Here is a 27,036-nt window from a genome sequence, read left to right as displayed (position 1 = left end):
AGTGTTTACCGTTTATACAGGGTGAGTCATTTAACTGTAACCGTTACAATTACTCGTAAACTATTTGTATAAAAAAATGTTTCAAGTAGAAGAATTCGATATCGATAACTTGAACTTGTGTCACTCGCTCCCATTGATTGCCTGTGCACTTGTATTGAATGTACTGGACAGCATTTTGAGCATTACTTGCGTTAAAGATAATTAAAGAATATCTCGGTAATTATTAGTTTTTGAACCCGTATACCTTAATAGTTTTTTACTCGACATTTAGTATTCTGTCAAGTCGTAAGGTCGAATATTACACAAGATAACTTTTGTATCTCGACAAAAAACCGGAACATCGAAAAACTAATTATTACATTATATGCCCTGTTCGATATCGAACACCTTTCGGTTAAAACTTTTTTTTTATGCAACGTGTAGTTATGAGTAAGTTTAGGTGGTATAGTTAAGTGGCTCAACCTGTATATACAGGGTGTACCAACAAGATGAGTACCCCAGATTGATTCGAAGGGATAATGTTTTAGCATTAAATTTTTGGTACAAAAGTTTCAGGGTTCAAAAAGAGGCGCCTGATGGTGACCTTGGTCACGATATACGGATTCAATGTAGAGGTCAACTCAAAAATAGGAATTCCTATTTTTAGCACCAGAAGTGGACAGAACGGTTATTTGTTCACATATCTGAACGTAACATTTTATGTTCTTTCTGTTTCTGGTAGTAAACACGGGGATTTCCGTTTAAAAAAAAATCGAATAGACCTCAAAATGACGTCTGAAGTCACCATCAGACGCCTCTTTCTAAACCCTATAACTTCTGTATCAAACCTTTTTAGCTGAAAACTTCATCTTTACATTGGTGGGATATCACCTCTACCCCTGGATCTCCAACAACCATCATTTTCCACCCTCATAATTCCAATCTGATTATGATAGGAAAACCGCCGTGACATATTCCATTCTCGAGGCCCTGGTGACTAAAATGTACCTACGATGTGTGGTTGATGTAAGTAGAACAGGCACATGTCACGAGCCAGGCACAGACACAAGGCAGGCAAAGTACAACGAACGTTCGACAGGTATATAAATACGCGTTTTACAACAACTCCAACCAGGAGAAAGTTAAAGGGATTCATTCGACCGCAACTGAGGTATTACAACTGTTACGGGGCATTAACGAGATTAAGGGGCCATACTCGGACGACACTGAGGATCACAGGGGGCAGGGTGTATATTACGTACTCCATCTGATCGTATCAAGAATAAATTGTAAGCCATGCTCTAACTACAGCTACAACACAGAGAGAGGGTTGACTTGCCTGGTCAGACTCCTATGCGTTCAGCAATCGGCGCGGAAAAAACAAAAGTTCGGATTAGAATCTCATTGCTCGCTCAGAAGAGTAGAAGATATGTGTTTTCTCGCTATTTGTTATCGCACCGAACGAAAAACCTCACATATGGTAGAGGACAAGTATACATATAGAGACACAAATGTGGACAATTTTTCGGGGTGGGTGGTTGCGCTATTGGTGGTTGCGTACAATTAACACGAGAGTCGTATATTCGAGAAAATAACGGCAACGGAACCGGAGATCGAAGAGAACCGTGGTTACCTGTTCAGAGCCTCGACCTTGACCATGTGAGGATCAACTTCGGCCTTGAAATTGGCCAACTGTTTGATCTGTTTCTTAACTTCGTCGATGTCGCTGCCCAACGGTCCCATACGGGCGAACTTGTCCTCGGCCTCCTGCAAGAACTCCACAAGATTCTGCAACGTCTCGTGGAACTCCATCGCCTTCTCCATCGCATCGATCAGATTCTCCTCCCGTCTGGCGTACAAAGCTGTTACATTGTCCCACGCCTGGTCCAGGTCCTCGATGTGTTTCCTGACCTCCGGTTTGTCTGGTTCACCGCACAGACCCATCAACTCGTGACCAGAGGCACGGACCTGTTCAACGTCCGGTTTCGTCTGGTCGATTTCGTGTCTGATCTCCTGCAGAGCGACCTGTTGCTGTTGTATCGCGGCTGGTTGAGCAGCTGGGGGTGCCTGGCCCGCCAGAGCATCCTGTAGTTCCCTCAAGGTGGACATCACGCCGTTCAGCTCGGACCAGAATTTCTCGGCGATGGATAGAGCATCGTCCAGGGTGTGACCACGCTCGTTGGTCGCCTTCTGCACGTCGCTCCATAATTTATTCAACTTCTCCAGCTTCCGTTTGATGTCCTTCACGGCTGGATCTGCCCTGTTGCCGGCTTTACTGATCACATCGTCGGCAGCTCTCCGAACGGCCGCGTACGCCTCGGATCTATGAGCGAGCTCGTCGACCAGGGCCGTGTTCTCCTCCATCTGATCACGCAAACGAGGCGGATGAGCGCTGATTGGTTCTGCGCCGTTCACCTGATCCGCCGTGGAGGACAGGGCGCGCAGCATACCCTCCAGTTTGTCCGAGAACTGAGATGATTCTTGGAGCGCCTGTTCGAGAGTCTGTTGTCGACTTCGAAGCTCGGCTCTGAGTGCGGCATACCTGGCGGTGTCTGCCTCCAATATATCCTGTATCTTGATACCTTCTTCCTCGTTGCAGAGCTTCAACAGAGCCTCACCAGTCTTGTTCAGTTTTTCTACAAGAGGCCTGTGCTCGTTGATACTCTGCATGAGAAGCTCGTTCTTGTCCTGTTGGGCGGCGATTAGATCGGGTCTCAACGCGGGCATGGGCAACATGGCGACCTGGTGTTCGGCCTCCTCGAGCCAGCTGACCAAACCTATGTGAGTGTCGCGCAAGTGTTCGGCCAACGGCAATGCTTGCTCCAAAGCGCCAAGTCTGTCCGCGGATAGACCAGAGACGATCTCCATGGTCTCTCGGAGATCCTCCATCTTTTCACGGATGGTCGAGGTGTCCTCGTGCTGGCCGTTCTCGCGGATCACCTTCTTCGCGGTCGATATCACGTCCCTGACGCGACCCTTCTGACTGGATATATCGTCGTTCAATGCTTTATGTTCTTTCAGCTGTACCCTGATGATTTCCGGTTCGCTGCTCGGCGGCTCGGCTTCGCGTAACTGGTTGTCGACCTCACGGAACCATTCCAGGAGGTCATCAATATCGCCAATGACCTCTAAAGATCGTTGTTTGCTAAGCTGAATCCTCTCCGCCTTTCGCTGAATCTGTTCCGCGATCGCGTCGAACCGCCTGTTGTCTCTGGTGACTAAACCTTCTATGGTGGCTGCTCCCTCGCCGGGGGACAGTTGAGACAGCTGTGGTCCAACCGCGTTGATCTTGTCCAAGACCGGTCTGTACTCTGATATCTCCATTTCTAGTCTGACGATTTCATCCTCGCGGGGTTCCGCTGATTGCAGAGCGGATTCCGCGGCCTGCATCCAGTCCATCAGTCTGTTATGATTGTCATGGAACTGTTGGACCAATGGCAGGGATTCTTGGGCGTGTTTCAAGAGGTCGGAACCGCGACTAACTAGATCGTTGAATCGTCGTTGCAGGGAGTCGAGCTTGTCCTTCAGCTGAAGAGCCTCGTCGCTGGAAATGTGTTTCATCAGCTCCAAGCCAGCGTCGGTGGTGCTGTCCACTTCGGTCTGTCGTGTGGAGACTTCTTCGGTGAGATCGGCTAGATCTTCCATTTGCTGGAGAAGCTTCTCGGTATGAACAGCCAGGATCCGGTATTTCGATAACCTGATCTCCATGCCCTCCATCCAGGCCTGGAGTTCCTGGTAGCTGAGAACCAAATGCCGCAAACCCTGCCTCGATCTCTGTAGCAGAGTACCGAGGGCCTCTGATCGCTCGACTAGAGCGGCGTATCTGTCAGCGGCGTCCTGCAGTTTATCGGCTAAAGTCGCGGCTTCGTCCTCGCCGACGAGGGCCATCAATTGACTGGCGATCTCTGTGAGCTCGCTGAAATCGGGTTTCCTAGACAGGATGTCTTCGTGAAGGGCGTCGTGTTCAGCGACACGTTGTTGAATCTTCTCCTCGTCTGTGGGTACCAATTCCATATCTCTGACACGTTTCTCGGTCTTGTCCAACCAGATCGCCAAAGGTATCAGTTTATCCTGGAACTGTTTCGCCACTCCCATGGCCTGTTCCAGGGCGTCCATCCTTTCGGCGGCACTCTCTGTCAGGTTGTCGAATCGACCTACGAGTTCCTTCAACTGTTTCTCAATCATCTTCCTCTCCTTAGGGTCAGCTCCTGCCGCTACTTCCTGGCCCATGTTGTACAAGGACGACATCGAGTTCTGTCGGTCCATCAGCATCTTCTTCAGGAACTTCTGTTCCTGTAACTGCGCCTTGACCACCTTGTAGTCCGAAGACGGTGATTTCTGGTTGGACACCATCTCCTCCGTGTCCGTGAGCCATTTCTCCAGACCGTCCAGGGCTTCTTGGAATTTTCCTGATTGAAGGAGCCCCACGTCCAACCTCCTGTCCCGTTCGTTCAGTCGATCCTTCAGATCGTTCCATCTCTCGTTCATTTTGTCAACGTCTTTTTCAATGTTGCCGGTGTTAACGTCGCGACCCGCGGTTTGTATCAATGCCTGGCCAAAAAGGTTGCAGTCATCGACAGCACGGGCCAGGGGTTCGATTTTCTTGAGCTTCAGAAGCCTGAAGTCCTCCTGCTGCGCCTTTATAGACTCCACCTCGGAACCGACAGGTTTGAACCTTCTGAAGTGATCGTTCGCCTCGTCGATTTCGGTCATGACGTTCACATGCGCTTGGTAGAATTCCTGCAGTTTGTCCAGGGTACTGGTTAGCTCGTCGTGGCGATCGCGTGAACGATCATCGAGCTTGCCGATTTGTCGTTTCAAGCCGGCTACTTGTTCCCTTGTCGCTGCAGCGTCAGCCGCGAACCCGTAATCGACCAGACGTTCTCCAAGATTTTCTAGATCGGTAACCTCCTCGTACAGCCTGTTCACTTTGGTGATAACCTTGCTCGTTTCCTCGATCTGAGATCGCACGATCTTGATTTCTCTGCCAGGTGCTTTCATGGAGTCCAGTTCTTTCTCGAGACTGGAGACTTGTTGACCGATAGATTTCGCATGGTCGTTGAACTGTGCTACTGCTGTGGCTGCACTCTGCAATTCGTTGCATCTATCGTCCAATTTTGCTTGCAAATCGTTTATTCGATCCGTCAGATTGTCCACTTCATCCTGCAAGTGCGTCGCATCGACACCCTGTTCTCCAGCTTTGTTCGCCAAGTCATTGGCCTGCTGTTTCACGCATTGCAAGGGTTTCTTCAGATTTGTCGTTTCTTCTCGTAAACTCTGAAACGCGATACAATGTATAAGTTAACATAACATACGATCGAATCTTGTTTGCGTCGTGAGACGCCAGCTTGTCCTCGCAACGCTGCAAGCCGTGTCGCAGGTCCCGCAGATTCTCGTTGAAGTCCATCAAATGTCGTGCAGTGTCCTCCAATGATTGTGTTCTTGTCAATAGATCTAAGAACACCAATTCATTTAATTATCAGTGTATCAATAAAAACAGTCAGAAATCTTACGAATCAAGTACTTACCGTTGTTCAATTTGTCCCATCTGGTCTTCATTGCGCCAAGCTCATTCTTGACGTTCTGCTTGTCAATGTCGCACGCACCAAGGAAGGTCTCTCCGAGTGTCTTGTTGTTCTCGAATTCACCGGAATGTTTCCAAACTTCGTTTCTGAACGAGGAAAGTTCCTTCAGCTGTTTCTCGATGTCTTTGCGCTTGAAAGAGGCCGGTTTCAGACATTCGAGTCGATCTTCAGCCTGCCTAAGCCATGGCAAGAACGCATCCTGCGCTTTGTAGTACTTCTTGCAGTGTTCCGCGCAAGTCTGTAGCTTCGTGTGCCTGTCGAGGATATCCTTCTTCAAACGATCCCATTGCGACTGCATCTTGTCCAAATCGCGTTGCAAAGATCTGTTCTCGACTTTCTGGGATCGAGTGATCATGTCACGACCTTTGTTCAAAAGCATGATGACCTCGTGTTCTTTGCCCATCACGTTTCTATATATAGGCTACGAAAGGCAAAAGTTCCGACAATCAAAGTATCGAAGAGACAGGTGTAACAATAATTCTGAAATAGATTAATAAATGCTGTTCTTACCTCATGGTGATCAAGCTGCTGTTGCAAGACATCTCGATCAGCGGACACCAACAGTTTCTCGGACATGTTTCCAAGTTCATCGGCAAGCCAGCCCAACGTTTTAGTGCAAGACGCTTCGAATTGTCTTCCGTCTCTCAAGTTACCCTCTATCTCAGCCTTCTTGTGGTCCAACTTCTTCTGAAGATTGTTGTACATTCTACCAACAGCGGCCAATTTTCCATGGATCTCGGATTTGGAGGCTGGATCGCTGAGAACTTCGCAGAGCTGTTCACCGGCTGCTTCGGCATCAGCCAACAAAGGCCTTTGTCCCTCCAATTGTCTTTCAAGATTCTCGATCTTCCGCAGTTGATCCTCTGGATCCTTTTCAAGGGTCAATTCGTCCAGATTGTCAGAGATACCTTGTAGAGCGTCACGCAAACGATTTAGACTCGCGTCGAATTCGCGGCTGGTGTCGACCGCATCGCCCAAGCTCTGCGCCCTCTCGTCGAGTCTGGCCAACTGATCGGACCATTTGTCCAGAATCGATTTCAATTTCATGCTGGTTCTCTGCCCGTCTGCGGAATCAGTTCCCACCACGGCAAGAATATTTTCACCAACTTGGACGAGGTGGTCCAACTGAGGTTGTTGAGTGCGGAATTCTTCTCGCAAAACCTGAACCTGTTGCACTTGGCTCGCGACCATTCTGGGATCGGCTGAGATCGGACCCAGCGCGCCCAACATTCTTTCTTTCGATCCAAGCCAAGAGACCAGGCCCTCTGATGTATCGTAGAAGTCTTTCACGTCGTCCAGGAACTTTATCCTGTCCTTGCAACGATCACTGAACGACTTCCATCTGCTGGTTACATTTTCCATTTCATCGTTTAGCCTGTCTACACCATCTGCACCCTTCTTGCGTCTGACCAGATCACGGACTTGAGTTCTTGTGGTGTCCAGCAACGACTGTTTTTCATACATCTCTTCGATGACCGCCTTGATTTGCTTGGCAGTCTTATCCGCTTCTTCTTTGGTGCTTGGCATCGTCTCTTTCGGTATCTGTCGCTTGATCTGATCAATTAAAAAGAAAAATTTTGATATACAGGTACAAGATTCTTGCAACGAATAAAAAACAGGGAATGACTGATAGTCACCTTCTCCAGAAACTGAGACAGGGTCTTCAAGTTGTCCACGTGTCTCCTCAGCTCATCCTTCACGTTGTCCAGTTCCGTTTGGCGATCAGTCAACCGAACGCCAAGCAGGCCGTATCTATTGTTGATCTCGGAAAGCTGTTGTTGGACAGGCGACAGGTCCTCGAGGTGAAAACCGTCCTGACTGGAGCGACGACTACTGAACCCGCTGCTACCACCTGGGGAGACCGGACTTTGAGCAGCATACAATTTAGCGGGAGATGGTGAGCGACCGTCTTGTGACATTCGGCGTACTACAAAAAAAAAATGGTGTGTGTTGAGCGAACGATGACAGTGATGAAATAGAAGTGATCGCGGAGGAACGATAGACGGGATCGTCAACAATTTGAGCCGGGTGCGATTCAAGTTGGAATCAAGTGTTATAATCATGAACGGTAAAGAAACTTAAGACGTCGCTCTGGTGATTTCAACGTGTAGCAATATACCATGATTCTTCGACGAGTTAACTGCGTGACTATCACGCTAAACAATCTTTGGTGATTCCAATGCGTGATGAAGCTAGTATGATCAGGCTCAAAGTGTTAAGAAAGTGCTATTAAGCAAGTAGGCAACCACGACAGGTACGATTATAAGAGAACAGAAGTGACTAATGCATACCTGGTCTCTTGGTTGGACTAGTGCTGCCACGACGGCGAGTTGGACTCTCAGTGCGTTCCTTCAGCAAGCCATCGTAAGCGATTCCAAGATCGTTGACCTTATCCACAGTGTTACCGTAATCGCGATATTCTTTCTGAATAGGTTTTAGCTCATCAACCTGTCGCTTCAACTTCTCCAAGTCGACAGCCACAGGTTCGAGGGTCTGAACCTTGTTTTCCGTTCTTGTCAGCCAATCGATAACCTGATCGCGAAGCTTCTCGTACGCAGAAAGCTGTTCCGCTCTGGACTTGCTGAGCCGTTGTTTCTCGTCGATCAGATTGTTCACTTCCTTCCATTGAGTCTCGAGAGCTTTGATCTTGTCTCTGATAGGTGCGACATCCGTGACGTCTTTCTTCGAAATCAAGGTCTTCCCATTGCGTATTAGATCTTCGAAGTTGGCACGTTGATCCTCCCGTTTGTCCATCAAATTCGCCATTTTAGTCTCGTACTCGGCAACGTCCAATTTGCTCAAGTCCCTCGACTCAAGAGCCTCGATTATATGAGCATACCAGCTGTCGAACTTTGAGGTCTCCAGCAAGAAGTCGCCGAGAGCTTGGCCGATTTCATCGAGGAATTCACCTCTGCGAAGAGACTTGTCCATCAACTTCTCGAACCTGCCCTGGACGTCTTTCAGTTTGCTCTCTATATGCTTCGCGATCTTTGCGTTGCTTGAATTCGTAAGCAGATCCCTTGCACTGGACGCAACCGCTTCTACGCTCAGACGATGGCTGTCCAAATCTGCCTGCAGGAGACGTTGGTCCCTCTGCTGCTCTTCCAGGCGTTCCTTCTGCAAGCTTGCTGGTCGTTGGATGTTCCTGTAAACAGACAACAATTCGTGTACATTTATTGCCAGCTAGATTCTTCGACTGTATGACTTTGGATCGATACTTACTTGAACTGACTCTCGATATTGTTCAACCAAAGCACTAAATTATCCAATGCATCCTGTACACCCTGACTACGCACCAAAGCTGCGTCCAGTTCTTGACACTTCTCGGCAATTGCGTTCGTCAGCTGTCTATACTTGTCCTCTAAAGCTCTGGCAGGCTCTTCGAGTTCGTCGACCTCCTTCGGTGTCAGCTGTCCATCAAGGGACCTCAGGAGAGCGTCAACGGTGACCTTGACGTTCTCCACTAAACGTTCATTCGCAAGCATGTCGTTGTTCAATGCCTTTGCCCTGCTCAACTGTTCCTCCACCTGTTTCGGTTCGGCTGCGATCGCCTCGGAGATGGCTCTGTGAACCTTGGGCTCGACTTCCTTCAACCACCTCCTGGCTTTCTCCAATGACTCACGATAGTCCCTCTGCCTTCCCCCAACTCCAGACAGTTTGTCGGACAAAAGGTTGGCTCTGGACAGCAGATCTTTGTACTGAGCAGTGACTATCGAGACTTCGCCTCTCACTGGAGAGTCTTGACTGGACATTGGCTCCTTGTGAGACAACCTCTGGGGCAAACTGGTGCGGAACTCGTTCAGTACGTGCAAGAACTCTTTGCTCTCGTCGACGAACTTCTGCGCGGCCATGGTGATGAATCTAAGATCAGCTTGGTGCGCTATAACATCGCTGATGAAGTCTCTGGTAGAGTCGGTGCTGCTGCTTAGTCTGTTTAGGTCGGACAAGGAATGCTCCTTCTCTTCCAGAACACGTCTTGCGTTATCCAGCCAATGGGAGAAGGTCGATAATTCGTTCCTACGTGCAAGAAATCAACTGTTAGACAACTAGACTGAGGGGATGAATGACATTTAGGAGTCAGGATACCGACTTGAATTTGACCAATTCGTCTCTGGCAGCGATCAAACGCTTGACCATCCTCTCGGTACGGTCCGAGGCTCTGTCGAACCTTGTCTTCAAGGACCGACCGTTCTTCTCCAAGGTGGACACTTCCTCGCTGGACAACACGTTGCCACCGGTGAGGACCACTTGACGAATCTGATCGAGACAGGAGGAGACTGGTCGGGCATGGGCTTCGAGGTCTTCTTTGATCCCCTAAAAATATTGATGACGATATTTTTTAATAAACTATTTCGTCAGTTTAACCGAGTTAAGGAGGAGTAATCGTGCTTGCCTTCATCGCGTTTATCTGAGTCCGCAGCTCGTCGACATCCTCTTTGACGTTTTCCTGATTGGCCAGCTTCTCCTCGACCTCGGTTATCCATTGTAGCAATTTCGAGGAGGTCTCGTCGCACAGTTTGTACTTCTCCTCGACCGCTTGCTACAATTATTTCCAACAGAGAAAAACGGTAACGATTGGTACGAATCGCTTCGAACGACACAGACGTGCGATGATCGATGGACAAAATCTTAATCATCTAACGTGCTCTCTTAACAACGTAGATACAAGAGTAAAATAAAAAAAGAAAAACCGTCCCCTTACCGATGGGTCGGTCACTCTGTAATGATTACCAAAAATAAGTCAAATAAAGGGGGTTCGGGGGGGGGGCGATAACATGGTAAAGCTTATAAACATATCTCACGCATGCAAAACACATACACACACTTGGAACGTATAAAACGTATATAACAACGTTATTCATATATGTATATAAATATGTATATAACGTATAAGTTAAGGAAAAAAAAAAACAAAAATAAAAACAAACAACACAGTTTTAGAAGAACCCAAGAGGTCTGATTGATTATCTGGCCAGCGAGTAATCGAACTGCATACTCGTCCCGTACGTGGTTTTTGTTCTTATATGCAGTCGGCAAGCGGAACGATGGAACAGAACGAAAGCCGCGTTCTCGTCAATAAGACGCGTTTTATTTTTCTGCAAGCATATACAAACTGAAAGAATACGATTTCCCGGACGAAAATAATGAACTGACGTGACTGACGAGAAAATGACGAAAAAGAAATTGGGGTGAGTGGGTGGGGGGAGAGGGAGACGGCGAGGGAATGGACTACGGGGGAGAACGCGCGCGATTTAACGGGCGATGTAGAATGCTTAAACGCTCCGAGATTCCCGCTAGAAACTCTCGGTGTGCTAGAAAGAAAACAAACAGGATCGAGCTAAAATGAAAATATATACGATAATACCTGAAAACAAAAAGGAAAACTTTTCAGTGAAAAAACAATTACAGTGAAAATATATGCAAGTATATAAATGGTCGACGTGGGGGCTTGAGGGGGGTGGGGGGTAGGTTTGTTGTATGGTGACTTGGTCTGATCAGATGGGGGTGTGGTGCGTTCGATGGGATAACCTGTTCTCCGATGGCATGCGATCAACACGTGGGCTACGGCGTTGAACAACTAGTCGCTGTCGATTCGATCGCCTTTGATCGTTTTGCACACCATATATGGCGAGTGCATACAGTGTCCATGATATGTATATACGCGTTAATACATTATTTATTCCGGTATCGTTCCGGTGCTTTGCTCCCGTTTGCACTTCCCGAATACCTTAAGACGGAACAACAATTTCAATTCCATCCGAGTTCGTCGGAACAGACACCAAGAGGAGAGCACACGAAACGTCCCGGGATGGGCGAACCAACAACGTGCAGATTACCAACAAACGTTATTAATAACTATGATCGAAGTTAGCATTGCCGATGCGATCAGGCGACACACGAAAGATGGAACTGCGTTTTTAGTTGACCGCGGTCACGACACCACGAATTTATTATCCGTGTCCACACGAACGAACACCGATCGTTCACGGTCTCTCGTCCGTTCGGTATGATCGATGAACCGCTGGATTAGTGATAGTACGACAATATTAAGGCCCCTGTTACGCGATGGAGAAAAGTGAATTACGTGCGTCCCCGTTGGTGGATGTTGTGTGTATGTAGGTATGTATATGCGAGTGCGAGCGAAGGGGTTTAAAGCAGGGGTTGAATTATACCCTCCAGTGTCCATGACATTTCTTCTTAATCGTGTGCTACTACTTTTCGTACTTCTGTCATATGTACGTTTATTTTTCAAAAATTGAACTGATATCTAAGAAATAAATTAAAAACCGATACAAAACTGAAATAGAACCGATATAAGAACCGAAAAAAATAACGGATCTATTTAGAACCAATATAAGTATAGTTCTGTACAATTTCAAGAACCGAAATCGATATTATAACAGTCTTCAACTCCTGCTTGGAAGAGAGGAGCGTCCCACGTGAAACGTGATGGTACGATTCTTTTGATTATTATCGATCTTTCACGACGATCGTTTTCTTGTTCCCCATGCAGACGTCACGCATTTCCGTTACGCTTCTTTCAATCACGTCCGTGACATGCTGACGCAATCACACGTGATTGGTCGTTTAAACGTACATCGTGGCACGCTCTCAAAAGGGATCCCCATGCAGGATTCTGGCGACGATGATTTCGATGTGTCGAAAATATGATTCTCGGTCGTGTCTATTACCGATCCCCGTTGCTACTGACACAGGCGTCATTCGGCAGTGACAGTGAATGTGTGTGAAACAGTCGCGATGAAAGAAAGAGTACAAGGTGGTCGGCTATCGTCGCACACGTAGAGCGATAGACGACAGGATGCATCGTAAGCGTACAGTACGTAACGATCCATAACTTTTTGGCAAGCGATTAGAGATGATAGCAAAAAAAATATGAAAAAAAAAATGGATGGGATTAGACTGTGAGAAAAAAAGAGATGTGAAAAAAATTAAACGTGAGAAAAAAACGTGGACGAAAAAGAAAAAATAAACAGACAAAAAAGGAAAAAATAGAACGTAAAAAAAGAGCCAGCAGGAGAGGGGATGCTTAAGTGGATTTCAGCGGCAGGTTGGTGCCCACGAAATGGACGATGCTCCTTGTGGATGATTTTACGTTATTTCTATTCTTTCCCCCAGGTACAAAAATATAGAACGGAATCTTGATTGTTCAGAAAAAAAAGATAATAATTATGCATCTAAAAATACTGGTCCATTGACGAACCAAAAATAAATTATTAACCCTTCGCACTCCACCGCCGTTGCTCTACCGGCAAGATACAAATAAGTTGACTTTACCGCAATGCAAACTGAACATTAATGAATAAAATTTAAATTTTCTAAATCTCAGAAACAGACAGAACAAAGATATATTTAAGTTTCTAGTCGTTTACAGTAAAAATGTCTTAGAGTGCAAAGGATTTAAAAAAAGGTACTATATAGATAGCCTCAAGAAATGAGTTTATAGAATCTCATCTCTACGAACGTATTAAGTCCAAACAAGCCGAGTAACTAAAAACCATTAATCACGGGGATACTATTCCCATTTAAAAAAAAAAAAAAAAAAAAAAAAACATTTCATGTGCACCAATCTAGCAAGCTTCGCAGAGACCGACGTAGTGCACAGAGAGATAGAAAAAAAGTCCAGGGTAGAAAAAGAGGAGGCAAGAAAGAGTGCCACTTACCCTAGCTTCTGCGGTGAGAATATAACCCTGGTCCAGGGCTTTCGCGAAGTCAAGGCTCTTTCCCGATTGGTCCTCGCAACAAAGCCTGCCCGCTATAGGATCTACTATCCCCACGCTTATAGCCTCTAACAAACTAACGATTCTACCGGTCCCCGGTTCTTTGATCACCGTACCGGACGGATCGATCGATCCAGCGTCGATCGCCTCCCTTAACGCGGCGGGCACGCGGTCTAGAGCGGACGCGACCTGGAACGGATCGTCGAATCGACCGGACGCCGTGTCGTACAGCCCGTACTCCAACGCCTCGATGAACGGCAGACCGCGTTTGGGGGTGATAAGCAGCTCCGCCTCTAAGGCTCGCGATAACGGGTACAATCTCGAGGTCTCTGTCTCTAGAACATTTCCCTTCTCAGCGTCCATTAGACCTTTCCTAAACGCCACGGCTAATTTCACCAGTTTCTTCTTCTTGGTATCTTTGATCAACGCGCTATCCGAGTCCACGATACCCAAACCAACCGCGTCCTTCAAGGTTACAATATCACCGGTCTTGGGATCGGTCAGTTTTCCAGTTTCTACGGACAAATGTCCCTCGTCTATGGCTTCCTCGAAGGTTAGAGGTCGCGTGAAGAACACCTCGACGTCCCCGAATCGAACGAATCGAGGCGTCAGCTTGCCATCGGGAGTCTTAGGCGAGTCTGACGCGATCGTACCTCTGCTGGACGGATCGAGGATACCGTCTGTTAGGATGCTATTGATGGTTATGAAACGACCAGTTTTCGGGTCTCTGACTACCGCTGTGTTCGGATCCAGAAGACGGTTCTCGATCGCCTCTTGGATGGTGTACTCTTGTCTGGGCTCGTCTTTACGTGCAAGACTTCGTCGAGCTGGCTGATGCGTCAGGGGTTTCTCGAGGGTGACCAGCAGGCCACGTTCGAGGGCAACATCAATTGGATAACCACGTTTCGTTTTCGAGTCGAGAATACGACCATGAGGAACGTCTATCGCGCCGTTCTCGATGCCCATCAACAGGGACGTTATCTGACCGGTGGTGGCGTCCTTCAAGGCGGTGGTGTCGGGATCGAGGAGGCCCACATTGAAGGCACGCGTGAGATCGAGACTCTCGTTGGTACGTGGATCAACGAACAGTCCCGTTTGACCGCGGTAAAGGTCGCTGGCGATTGCTTCCTCTATGCTCAATGGAAATTTCGAGGGAACAATATGTCCTCTCCTGAAAGCTTCCTTCAGATCAATGAGTCCTTCTGGTAGGGTGTTGTAGGTGCCGCGTGTCTCGTCGATCACCGTCAAAGAGATCGCGTCCGTGAGTGGCATGTATCTATCGGATCGAACATCACGCACGATCGAGGTGAGAGGATCGATCAGTTCCGATCTGCAGGACTCCGCTAACGTTAGCTTCCTGTTGGTGGATGGATGAGTGAACTTTCCTGAAGAAGGATCATAGATATTCATCATGATCGCTTGATGTAGACTGAACTCTGTGGTCTCGATGTCTATTATAAGACCCAGCTGCAAGGCCAGACTTAAAGACACCGATCTATTACCTCCAGGTTCTTTAAACATCCCTGACCTCCTGTCGATCACTCCTGCTCGGCAGGTCTCCGCCAGCGAGAGCAATCTATCTGCTCGTTTGTCCCAATAACAAGGTAAAGTAGGATTCACCAGACAGTTCCTCATCGCTTCATGCAACGTGACTAACCTTCCTGTACTGGGATCCGTGATCTTTCCGGTCTGTTCATCGTACAAGCCCTGATGGATCGCCCGTTGCAGGGATACCGCGGCTCTATGATCGACTATCAGCCCAGCATCGTGGGCTTCTTGCAGGGACATATCGGAATCGGCCGTGGCGCTGACTTTGCCAGAGGAACCGTCGATGTAACCTGTTCTTATAGCTTCCATTAGTGAAATCCTCTCGCGCAAACCACTCCTGCCGTCTTTCACCGTTACCGAATCAGCGTCTATCAGGTTCCTCTGGATAGCATCCAACAGACTGAGATAGACGCCCGATTGGGGATCGAGGAACATGTTTGTTCTCACGTCCAAGATTCCTTTTGAGATCGCTTCGCTGAAGGTCATCGGTCGGCGTGCCTCCAACAGCAAACCGTGTTCCAATGCTTCCCGAAAGTCCACAGGTTTCCCTTTCTCGTTGGTCACTGTGCCCGTTTTAGGATCAATTATCAGCTCTTTGATGGCCTTATCGAAGGTGATCGCTTTGCCGTCCGGTTGACGAATTACCACCGCGGTGCTTGGATCGATCACGCCTGCTTTGATCGCACGATCGGTCGGCAGCTTCTCGCGGGTCTCTGGAACGATGAAGCGACCGGTGGTCGGCTCGTAGAGGCCCTTGAAAACCGCTTCGGGTAAAGAAATCTTTCTCTTCGCTGGTACTATCAGCCCACGATCGTGAGCGTCTGTGAGAGACAAAGGTGTGCTGGTGGAGGTATCAATAGCGGTGCCTGTTTTAGGATCGATCAGGCCTTGTTTTATAGCTTCTCCTAAAGAAATAATCTCGCTGTTCTTTGGATCCTTCACGGAGGGACTGTCTTTGGCGATCAGGCCCATCTCGAGAGCTTTCTCGAGTGTATAGGTGGTGCCATCTATGTCGAAGGTACCTTTCTCGGGGTCGTAAGTCTGATGAGCGAGAGCCTCTTGCAGGGACCAGGGTTTCACGGTACTTAGAATGTATCCTTTCTCATGGGCGACGTCCAACGTCATCGGATGCGGTGAAATCAGTATTCCTTTCTCGAGATCGATCAACTGATTCTGCTCGGCTTCGTGCAATGGCAACACTCGGTCGTTTCGATCGTCCCTTACCACAGTTGTCTCGCCGTCGACGTAACCGGTGGCAAGTGCCTCTTTCAGAGTGGTCTCTTCGCCTGTTGTCGGATTAGCGACCAGTCCAGTCGCAGGAGAATAGTATTCTTGAACGATCGCATCGATCAGAGTGGGAACGAATCCTGTAGTGGCGATGATGCCTCTCTTGAGAGCAACGTTCAACGGAAGAGATTCCCCGGTTTTGGTGTCTCGTAATCGACCAGTCCTGGGATTGAGAAGCTTCGATTCGCCCAGAGCTTCTTCCAACGACAGGAATGTCCCAGCTTTTGTGTCCTCGCACTCGCTGATGAACGCGTCGATTAAACCTCTACGGACGCTTTCTTCTACGTCTATCGGCTGGCCGGTCAACGTGTCCAGAATGGTACCGGTGTTCTCGTCGTAAAGACCCTTCCTGATGGCAGCCTCCAGTGATATTGGTTTGCGTGATTTTGGGGCGACCAAGCCTTTGATAAAAGCGTCCTGAACGTCAACTCTTCCTCCAGCCTCGAGTAGTTCCTGAAGGGACTGAACGTCGTCATTTAGGGGGTCCCTGATACTGATCGAGCTGGGATCGATGAGTCCTATCTCTATAGCTTCGTTCAACGTCAACATCTGATTCGACGTTGGGTCCTGCACTTCACAGGTCTCTGGATCGAGCAGACCTTCTGCAATGGCGTTCCGTAGACTTAAACCTTCTTGTCCTGGTACCACAACGATGTCTGGTCGTTGCATTGCTGGCCTCCCCTTGATCTGGCCCAGTTTCACCGCCTCGAAGAACGGAATCTTTTTACCTGTCTTCGGGTCGACCATGTACCCCAGGTTTCTATCCACAAGGGGTTTGGAGATTGCTTCCCGAAGGGACACGAACCTGTCCCCAGTTTTACAAGACAGATCTTTGACTAACACCTGATCAGGGTCGAACATTCCTAGGTACATCACGAAGTCATTGAACGAGACCACGTCTCCCGTTTCAGGATCCACGAACTTCTCTTTCTCTAGATCGTAAGCACCTCGGGCGACGAGATCCCTGGCTGTTAAAGTGGGAGTGATCTGGATCACAAACCTTCTTCCTTCAGTGGATTCCAATTCGTATTCTTGTTCGTGATCCTTCTCGATCTCCGATTGTTCAGACTCTTCTGAAGTATCCTCTGGCAGTGTTTTCATTTCTTCTTTGTGCTGGTACTGTGTTTTCAAGGCTTGTTCTGGCTCTTCTATCCGAACAGAAGACATCACAGACTTCTCTGACTGCTGTTCTTGTACTTCTGGTGGTCTTTGACCTGTTTCTAATTCCATCGTTTTCGATACTTCTGCATCCAATTTGTCCTTTTCTTTTATTGGATGCTTCAAGGACTCTTCCAACTTCTCTCGTTCGATCAGATTCATCGAGGATTCTCCAGGTTGTTTCGATTCAACCTGTTGCTTCAAATCATCCACTTTTTCTGGTTGCTCCTGCGGCTTTGTCGCTGCTTCTTGTTTTTCCTTGATTGGCAATGGTTTTACAGGTTTCTTGGGCATCATCGACTGTCCTTGAAGACCACCGTCTACCACTGACAGTGTCTGTTCGAACACAACCGATGAAGCTTTCTGTTCTTCTCTCACACGAGACAACGGTCCAATTTGTTCCCTTTGTTTTCCAGGCTCCTCAGCCTTATCTTTACTCGCAGAGGCATCACGAACAGCATCGTATACCGCCTTTCCAGCAAGAACGGGAGCAGCAACCACGGCCAATAATCCCAATTTCGCAGCCTCTTTCAATGAAACCCCTCCACGTCCTTCAGGGCCTTTCGTCTTTCCCGTGACAGGATCGATCATTCCCCTCTGTAGCGCTTCTCTGGTCGTCACAGCCTCAGCGGTTCTAGGATTATAAATTACAGCATTAGGATCAACCAGTCCGACCTCCATCGCTTCAGTAAGGGTATAAGGTTTCTTCGTATCTGGATCCACAAATCTTTCTGTCTTTTCGTCATAAATCTCATCGATCTGTTGGGTTGTGGAATCAGAATCAGGTTGATCAGAGGGTACATCCAGAAAACCATTTTCAACAGCATCCTGAATAGACATGGCGACTCCTGTCGAAGGATTGGTGTAAGTACCAGCTGTGATATCGAGGAGACCTTTTTGTAATGCATCGTCGAAAGACATTTTAATGTCCTTGGTAGTGAACTCCTCTCGCCGTTCAGATTCGTCTCTGACTATACCTCTGTGTCTCGCCTCTTCGATACTGATTTTCTCGCCAGTTTCAATGTTCCTCACTTCTGCGGCATTCACTAACTCGTAGCCGGATAAAATACCCAAAGTCTTCGTGGTAACGGTATGATAGGAGGTGACGGTCTCGGTGATACCGCCGTTGATAGTAGTGGTGACTGTAGCGCAAGTAGTCGGTGGTTTGACTACCAGCAGACCGGATTCAATGGCTTCCAGAACAGGTACCGATGTTCCAGTCGACGGATGAACGAAAACACCCTTCTCTCGATCGATCAGACCGGCCTCCAGAGCCTTCGTCACCTCCATGCTGTCGGACGTAACAGGACCAGGCAGAGCCATTATGAAATTCCCTTTAATGGCGTCCTCGAGGGACAAACGTTCCTTGGTGATCGGATGTCGTATTTCTTTTCCGGTAGCGTCTATCAAACCTCTTTCTAGAGCCACAGTGAAAGTCATCCCAGCGGGTGGTATCTGTTCCCGATTTTTCTCCGAATCCGCGAAAACGTTGTTCTCGACAGCTGTCACTAGATTAACGCTGGCACCTTCGCTGGTCCTTATCAAGGATCTTTCGGGATCGACAAGATCGCTCTCGATAGCGTTACGAAGCGTGTCCGTACGTCCGTCTGAACAAGTTAGTTTCGACAGAGGATCCACTATCTCGCATAGAATAGCCTCTCTGAGAGTCAGATGAGCTCCAGTCTCTGGATGAACGACCTTGCCTTCTTCAGGGTCCAAAAGACCCTGTTTATACAGACCAGGAATAGATAGACTCTTCGCCAAAGGCACCAAAACATCGGCGCTCTCTGGATCCAGGATTCCACGTTCAACGGCTTCTCCGATATTAAGAATATCACCTCTTTGGGGATCTACGATCTTCCCTGACGCGGCGTTGATCCTTTTGCTTTTCAAAGCTTCCGATAAAGTAACTGGTTTTCCATCGTCCACGGCCATTGTTACGGTGATAATCTCGGCCGTCTCTGCATCGATCAAGCCGCTCTCTAACGCCTCCTCCGGTCTGACAACCCTTTTTCTCATCTTCTGAAGAACTATCGGCTTGGCTTCTCCGTTTGACACGGACACCATTGCTTTCCCAACGGTTACCTTATACTTGGGTTCGAAGCTGGACCTCTTTAAATCCTCTGGTTCAACATCCCCTTCTGTCCTGGACACCGAATGCTCTTCACTGGTTGCTGCTGTTGGAGAGGAATCAATCACTGAATCCATCATAGACGTGGAACCAAGAGCAGAGTCTAGTTCAGAGATCGAAGTGGAAGTGGTAGGTTTACCTGTTATCTCTTCCTGTTCGTTGTACGATGTTTCTTCGACAGGAGTTCGTACAGTTTCTGTCTTATGAGGCGGAGCTGTTTCGGTGATAGGTGACGAGGATGTGACTGGTACCAAGGGCGAGCCCACAACGGAGACTATACCGAATTTTGCCGCATCGAGCAAAGATATCTTTCTGTTCTCGTCCACCTTGTATTCAGCCGTCTCCGCGTTCAGGATACCACGCTGAATGGCCTCTGCTATGCCTACATACTTTCCTGAGACGGGATCCTTAACGATCACTACTTCTGACGGCAGAGTACCGTCGAAAAGGGCCGATAACAATTCACTGGATTTCCCTGTTTCGGTTGATATGACTAGAGCAGTACTAGGGTCGTAAATAAGACCTTTGGAGACCCTGACTGGATCCGGTATCGTGTGAGTAGCTTCGTTGATTTTGATTTCTAACTGCTTCGAAGGATCGTCCGGCCTCGAGAGCTCGAGCTTATCCGGTTCTCCCGACACTTTTGTGATTCGTAGCAGCCTTTGTTGGGAGCTGTCGCCATCGGGATGCTTGCCTTCCAGTATAATTAATCCTTTACCGATCGCCTCTTTCATTGATATTTTCTGAGGATGAGTATAGTGACCCGTGGAATCCAAGATATTCTTCTCTAGACTTCTCAGCAGGGACACCTTCCTGCCGTTGTTCGGATCGACCACGAAACTCGAATTTGGATCTATTATCCGAAGCTTCACGCACTCCTCGAAGGACACTAACCTGTCCGTGCCTGGAATTATGAAGAGACCTGTGATTGGATCGAATAATTTACGGTCGATCGCCTCGGATAAAGGCCAGCCGTCGGTTGGCAGTTCAAATACTCTTCTTTCTGCAGAGGAATTATCCTCCTTGGGAACATTGTCCCTTGGAGACTCGACGTTCATGTTTTGATCATCCTCGGAATCCCTGTGCTGTCTGGACCACGATGGTTTCAGGACATTTGTGTCCTCGTCCGTAGATACTGTCTCGAACGAATTGTCTGTAATGTTAATTACAGTGGTCCCTTTCACCTGCGAAGAGGAGATCACTCGCTCTTTAGTGATGATAGTCGTTGTGGTACCAATTGCTCTAGGAACACTGTCGTTAAGGGACTCTTCAAACGAATCTACAGCATCCATCGATCTGTCGACAGAAGGACTTCTTTCTTTTTCATTAATCCGCGCCTTCTCCGCTCTTTCTATCTCTTCTGGATAAACTTCCTTCACCTTCGTCACCGTCTGCGTGGTAACCGTGACGTTTAACAACCCTGTGAGCAAAGCTGCGCCATCGGGTGTGATCAGTCCTCGTTTTAGAGCGTTCTCGAGAGACACTGGCCTCTTGGTTCTAGGATCTAACAGCAGACCAGTCTTGGGATCAAGAAGTTCGGAGAAGACAGCTTCGAGAAGCGTGATCTCCTTGCCTTCCTCGATGATTCCTATTCCCCTGTTGAGCATTTCTGAGACTTCTGGTCGAACGTAGCCTCGTTCCTCCGCTTCGGCCAGTGAAACTGTCTCTCCCGTGTTTGGATCAACAATATAGCTACCACCGGCTTTGGAACTGATTAGACCTTTCAGTAAGGCAGCGTTTAAGCTCACATACTCTCCGGTCAAAGGATCCCTGAAACCGTCTATATCGAATATAGTCTTTTGAGCAAGAGAAGTGACAAGACCTTTCTCGACAGCTGTGGAAAGAGCAAGCTCCTCTTCCGAATTCGCATCTCTATACGTAGCCTTCTCGGGGTTAATTAATCCGCGGTTCAAAGCTTCGGACAACGTGATCGCTTCGCCCGTTCTCGCGTCAACGATCGAGTTCAAACGATCGGCGTCAAGTACGCCCCTCTCGATCGCCTCCGTTACAGTCAATTTCGTCCTGTGCGCGGGACTAGTGATCCTACCGCTCTCGTCGATAATTTCCGAGTCACGACAATCTTTAAGCGTCATCGGTTTAACGATCAATTTCCTCCTACGCGCTTCCTTCAGAGACAGTTTCTCCATCGTCAGGCCGTGCATGTACTTCCCGGTTACAGGATTCATGATGCCCTGTTTCATGGCTTCGACAAGCGTCACCTTGGTGTCGTTCCTAACGTCCACGATCTCCCTCGCGGTCGAGTCCAGTATCCCTTTCTCGACAGCCTCGTCGAGCGAGTAACTTTTCCCGGTGACACGATCGAGAACGCGACCGAGGGTCTCGTCGACCAGTCCCTGGGATATCACGTCGGAAAGGGGCAACGCGTTTCTCTTCACCGTGACGGTCACGTCCAGCTTCGCGAGGTAACCTTTCGCGTGAGCCTCCTCGACCGTCAGCCTCTCTCCGTCCTCCGTGACCAGTTCGCCCGTCCGCGGGTCCAACGCGGAAGAACCATGCCCATCGACCGGTTGGTGGTCGTCGTCCTTTATCGCATCGGCTACGCTAACCGCGTCGTTCACGGGTGTAGTCTGTCTGTATGTTACCTTCGCTCTGTCCCCCGTTCCGTCGGTTTTCTCCGCGTCGTACAGCTCCCGTTGGATCGCCTCGAGCAGAGACACCGGTCGTCCCTCCTCATCGTAACCGCACGGGCCTAGCAGACGATCCGCGAGCCTCGTGTCGATCATCTTCTCGCGGGCCGCCTCCTCTATCGTGACGGTCTGTTTTCCATCCCTCGAGCACACTATCCTACCCCTCCTAACGTCCAATATCCTAAGACTGATCGCCTCGCCCACCGTCAACACGTTACCGGTTCTCGGATCCACGATACCCCTACTCTCAATAACGTTCTCTGTACCCATACCCTCGTCCGCCCGTTCTATCCTCTTTAGACTCCTAATCTCGCTAAAATGCACGCTTCCGCCGCTAGCGCTGCTCGTCGTCCTCGACCAGGACGATTCGTCCCTCTCCTCGCTACGTTCCTCCCTTTTCTCGTCCTCCTCCCGTCTTCGTATCGTTTCCTTCTCGAGCTCGTGATTCCTCTCGACGGTGTGCGTCGTCGTGGTTCCATCGGGAACCGGACGCGAGACCTCCTGGGAACCAGCGCGACGCACCTTGTCCGACACGATCTTCTCGGTCCTTTCGGTTCGTTCTGTTCTTTCGTGACGCTCGAGGCTGTACCTGTGAACCAACGATAGGAATCTGTAATTGTTCTTTATGGAGGGGGGGGGGGGCGATACCTTACATCGATTCTGTGGGTATACTCACTGCGATTGGGTGTAGTGCGTCGTGGTCGAGCTGAAACGCTCCTCGCAGGTGCTACTCTCGTAGATGTTGAATTCCGTTCGGAAGGTTCTAAGCGGCTTTTGCTCCTGGAGAGCGCGCTGGAACGTGAAAAATGTACGTCAGATTAGATTCTATAGTCGTTTCGTTGTTAATTAGAAATTATGCAAATCACTATGACCACATATGTGCCGGTGATTGTGAAAGTTGCCTAAGGCAATTGGATATTCAGCAAAAATACTTTCATATTATTGTAACGTAAATCGATGTAACACCCAAATAAGTGATACATTAATTTTTTTTTTTTTTTTTAGATTTTTGACTCAAACCACTTTCATAATCACCGGCACATATGGAATCTATGTAAAATATTTCAAAGATACACGTTTCTCTGATAACGGACCGCTCGAGACCCTAATCACCGCGGATCCACATTTAGAAGGACCGAGAGTTCATTCGCTAGCACAATTTACAAGAAATTGGGAAAGAATCCAAACTTGGTGAGTGGCTTCCAAGTTAATTCACGGAGGTTCTGTTGCCGTTCAACTCCTCCGACCACGATGAATTTCTACAACTAAACCCCTTCTGGCGTGCCTTCCTATCAAAAGGTATATATTCCAGAGTATTCATCGGTAGGGTGAGACTGACCTTACACAATAATTACAGCTCCGAAACTTTCGGTTAAACTGCATCCTGTAATAGGGTCTAAACACGACAGCGAATAATACTCCGCGAAACAACTCTACCGAAGAGCAGTTATCGCTCCGACACATTTTAGGTAATCGAGCAACATCCCCCATTACGCGAAGCGAAAAAAACAAGCTTCCAGTCACGCGATGCGTGTTAACCCTTTAAGTGTTTCATTTCATTTTGAAAACGTGCACTTGTGTGCTTAATTATTTTCAACCTATGACGAGTATACTCGACAAACACAGAGTAGAATGCATTTGCTGTAAAATAGAAATAAATTCTATCAAAACAGCCCTCATACATATGTATACTGCTGCATATTTCTTTTTTTTTTTAATATAGATGCATTTTTGCCCTACAATATTCCAAAATATGTTAAAATTACAAATATGTTGTTTGGTTTAGCTAAATTTGACTTTAATTAGCAAATGCCCTAGTTTCCTGACAAGAGTATACTCGACATAAATATTGAAAGGGTGAACAACAATCCATACTCCTCCCCGTATTCGATCGATATTCCGAACGTGTAAAAACAAGGTGCAATTTAAAAATTACCGTGTTCACGATCCTCTTATCGAGCGTCATCGCAACAACACTGTCCCACAACACCGGGTTCAACGAAGATCCCAGAAACCGATTAAACGGTTCGATTCATTCCACCTAATCACCAGGAAAAAACAATGTCACTCAGGTCTCGGTGTCACTGTCAGAATCATGTCTATTCCCGGGCATGACAGTCTTACTGGAAACTGTGATACGGTCAATTAATCCGCCTCGAGCTCCACCGAGCAACTGTGAGAGCCAGCCGCGCGCGATTTGTTGGCAGGAAGCCGGCCCCCGATCCCGTAAACTCGAGGCGTCGTGGTCCGCGCGCGCGGAAAAGCCAGAATTTCTTTTTTTAGAAACGCGACCGAGTGTCTTTTACGAACGAGTGGTCTCTACGAACGACGACGACGACGACGACGACGACACGTTCAGTTACTATTCATAAATTCCTCGCGCGAAAGCCGAGATTCATCGTGAACACCATTCTCGCGACACCGTTTTATCGACCTCGGAGGAATAGTGTAAAATTAAGGATAACGTAATCGATGACTAACGGACGGCGAACCATCGTCGCACGTGCTCCCACCGCGACTGTACACGTGACAGCGCAATCGAGGAAAAACTCTACGCTCGCGGATAATCCCCACCCTTCTGGTGTCACTTCTTGGGAGGAGGGACACACGCACAGTAGTGTCCTAGTTTTTATTTCCCAAGAGGTACTAGATGTACAAATCAGATTCATGGCCCTCCATAATTAAGTATTGACTCCGAACCACCATCTGACTATTTCGTTAGGACATTGGTCCCAGAAATGACGTAAATATATAAAAAGTGATAAGGTATATTTTAAGACTAGATTGTATTCTGTTTGTTTTTCTAAATAAACGACAAATCTATGGAAAACAAGACCACGAATTAATTTGTACAGTTAATAGATACCTTTCGCACGATCCTGATCTCAGGCATGGCGGACGTGGTCCTGGAGGACGTTTGACCGGCCTCCACGAGCATTTTTAATTACGATTTTAAACGGAAACAGCCGGCACCAGAGACCGGCGGGGCACCACCTCACGACGCGTGTTTTATGCGCCGTCTCGAGATGTCGAACGCGAACGGGGGGACCAGCGCCAACTGTGTGTGTGTGGTGCAAAGTTTCTGCATTCTGCGCCGTCGCCTGTTACCTATCGAGCCACTGCCACCACGCGTGACGTAGCGTCGTATATCGATTCCGCGCGACGAACGACGGCGGGAAGGATGAAACTTTGCGTCGAGTTACCACGCACAATACCGTGCGTGGGCGACGCACAGAAGGACAACGAGAGCTTGGTCACCGATGGTTTTGCTCGCGGAAAACAATTAACATTTCGAGTGCCGCCTCTGGGCGAGTCTGACCTCGGACAGGACTGTTGCGTGTGGGTTGACGATAATTTTTAAATAATCGGACGAAGAATTGATGTCTACTGAGTTATTGGTCACTCTGCGCCTACAATTCTGCCTATTGGTTCGTTCGGATGGTTCGTAGCGTTTCGAACAGTGTGTCTTTGTTACCCTTTTGACCTGGTGAACAAGCACCTAAGTCCATTTTCAGATACATTCTCGGAAACTTAAAAAGTCGCACTACTTCGAGTGGAAAATTTTTGCAACACATATATGTAATTATGTACATGCAGCAAACGTGTGGAAACGTGGCTTAGTTAACGGAAATTAGTAAAGTTAAACACAAAGATAGATATTCAGAGACTCACTTGCAGAGACGCATCCTCGGGATTAAGCGTGGCCATCCGCCTGACCCGCTCCTGAAGGATATTCACGAGCGTGGTGTACTTCATGTTCAGATTGTCCAGATTTCTCGCGACGTCGTCGACCGTCGAGACGAATTCCCGCCGGGGTTTCTTCACCGAGGCGTCCATAGACGGGCAGAGATCTTCCAGTTGTTCCTTGAACGCTCGAAGCCTTTGTCCGTAGATCTAAGGGTTTTCGGTTAGCCCGTTACGGTTAGAGGATAACAAGTTATTAGATCTCGCCTGTGCGTCGCTACCCTTCTACAACCCTCAGCGGTCCCTAAGGTGCGCCCTCAATGTGTGTGGAAGCAAGTATAGGTCATATAATACCGATAAATAAAAGATAAATAATACCGATCATCGGGGGACTTGACCGTAGCGATTTTAAGCGGTTTAACTTCCTGGTTAATCGAACCGGAAGTCGAACTGGACAAGCCACAAGCCCCGAACCGTGTCAGCGATCAAGCGCCTCGTCAAAAGTTACGTGTAGAACGTAAAAATCGGTAGAACCAGACTCGACGAATTACCTTCCCGCATAAGAAGACTCTAGGAACCAGAAGAGATCAGAACCAAATATGCAAATCCCTCATACAAGTGGTTCTTAAGCATTTTACTTAACAGACTAATCACTAAAAAATCTGAAATCTACCACTAAATAAATTTTAGATCGTAATTAATTTTGACGACACTTTTTAAATTTGTTTACATCGATAATTGCTTTTCAAATTTTTGAAATATGAATATAATGTAGGTTTTGTTCACTTTTATTTTTAATTTTCTATTCTTCGCGGCCTACTTGAAAAGGGTCCTAGAATCGTTCTGTACACAGTGATCAATGAAACTGCGCGTACAATACGAACCGATTGTTTCACCGTGCATCCGGTTGACCATTAAGAGCGAAAATATGCAAGAAGTTAGATTGTAACGCGTAAGGTGTAATAGAAGCGAGTCTGTGTGTAATAGCTGGGTGTTCGAAGCCAGGTAAGGTGGATTAAAAGCTGTTCGATTCGTCCCGATTGTACGCTGACTCGACCCGGGTCGACTTCGTGGAAGAGAACTTTTTACGACAGGTGTAGAATAGTTAGCCTCGGACAAAGCTTGTTTTTTCGCCTCTATGTACAGCCACTACGGTTTTTCAAGCGATCAAAAGCGATAACTGGTGACGCAAAAGCGGAGTAGGAATACAGATGTGGCGATGCCATCCTTGATATCCCTGGAAAACAGTATATAAAAACTCCAAGAAGAGACTGAAA

General features: G+C 47.9%; 1 protein-coding gene across 1 annotated transcript in view; it reads right to left on the bottom strand.

The window, feature by feature from the left end:
- Positions 1 to 27,036, bottom strand: part of LOC107192187 (microtubule-actin cross-linking factor 1) — a 53,769-nt gene that overhangs the window by 19,812 nt on the left and 6,921 nt on the right. Inside the window, exons 10-21 of the mRNA XM_015581393.1 lie at positions 25,748 to 25,969; positions 22,752 to 22,867; positions 13,247 to 22,664; positions 9,958 to 10,104; positions 9,655 to 9,878; positions 8,787 to 9,581; positions 7,856 to 8,709; positions 7,202 to 7,491; positions 6,075 to 7,118; positions 5,508 to 5,985; positions 5,295 to 5,433; positions 1,613 to 5,254 (exon numbers count right to left, since the gene is read on the bottom strand). Coding sequence (XP_015436879.1) covers positions 1,613 to 5,254; positions 5,295 to 5,433; positions 5,508 to 5,985; positions 6,075 to 7,118; positions 7,202 to 7,491; positions 7,856 to 8,709; positions 8,787 to 9,581; positions 9,655 to 9,878; positions 9,958 to 10,104; positions 13,247 to 22,664; positions 22,752 to 22,867; positions 25,748 to 25,969 — 17,369 coding nt within the window. The remainder of the gene's footprint in view (positions 1 to 1,612; positions 5,255 to 5,294; positions 5,434 to 5,507; positions 5,986 to 6,074; positions 7,119 to 7,201; positions 7,492 to 7,855; positions 8,710 to 8,786; positions 9,582 to 9,654; positions 9,879 to 9,957; positions 10,105 to 13,246; positions 22,665 to 22,751; positions 22,868 to 25,747; positions 25,970 to 27,036) is intronic.

The sequence above is a fragment of the Dufourea novaeangliae genome, unplaced genomic scaffold (genome assembly GCF_001272555.1).
Source record: "Dufourea novaeangliae isolate 0120121106 unplaced genomic scaffold, ASM127255v1 scaffold299, whole genome shotgun sequence".
NCBI classification, from domain to species: domain Eukaryota; kingdom Metazoa; phylum Arthropoda; class Insecta; order Hymenoptera; family Halictidae; genus Dufourea; species Dufourea novaeangliae.
The sequence above is the reverse complement of the archived record's forward strand: the minus strand, read 5'-3'. Positions and strand labels throughout refer to the sequence as shown.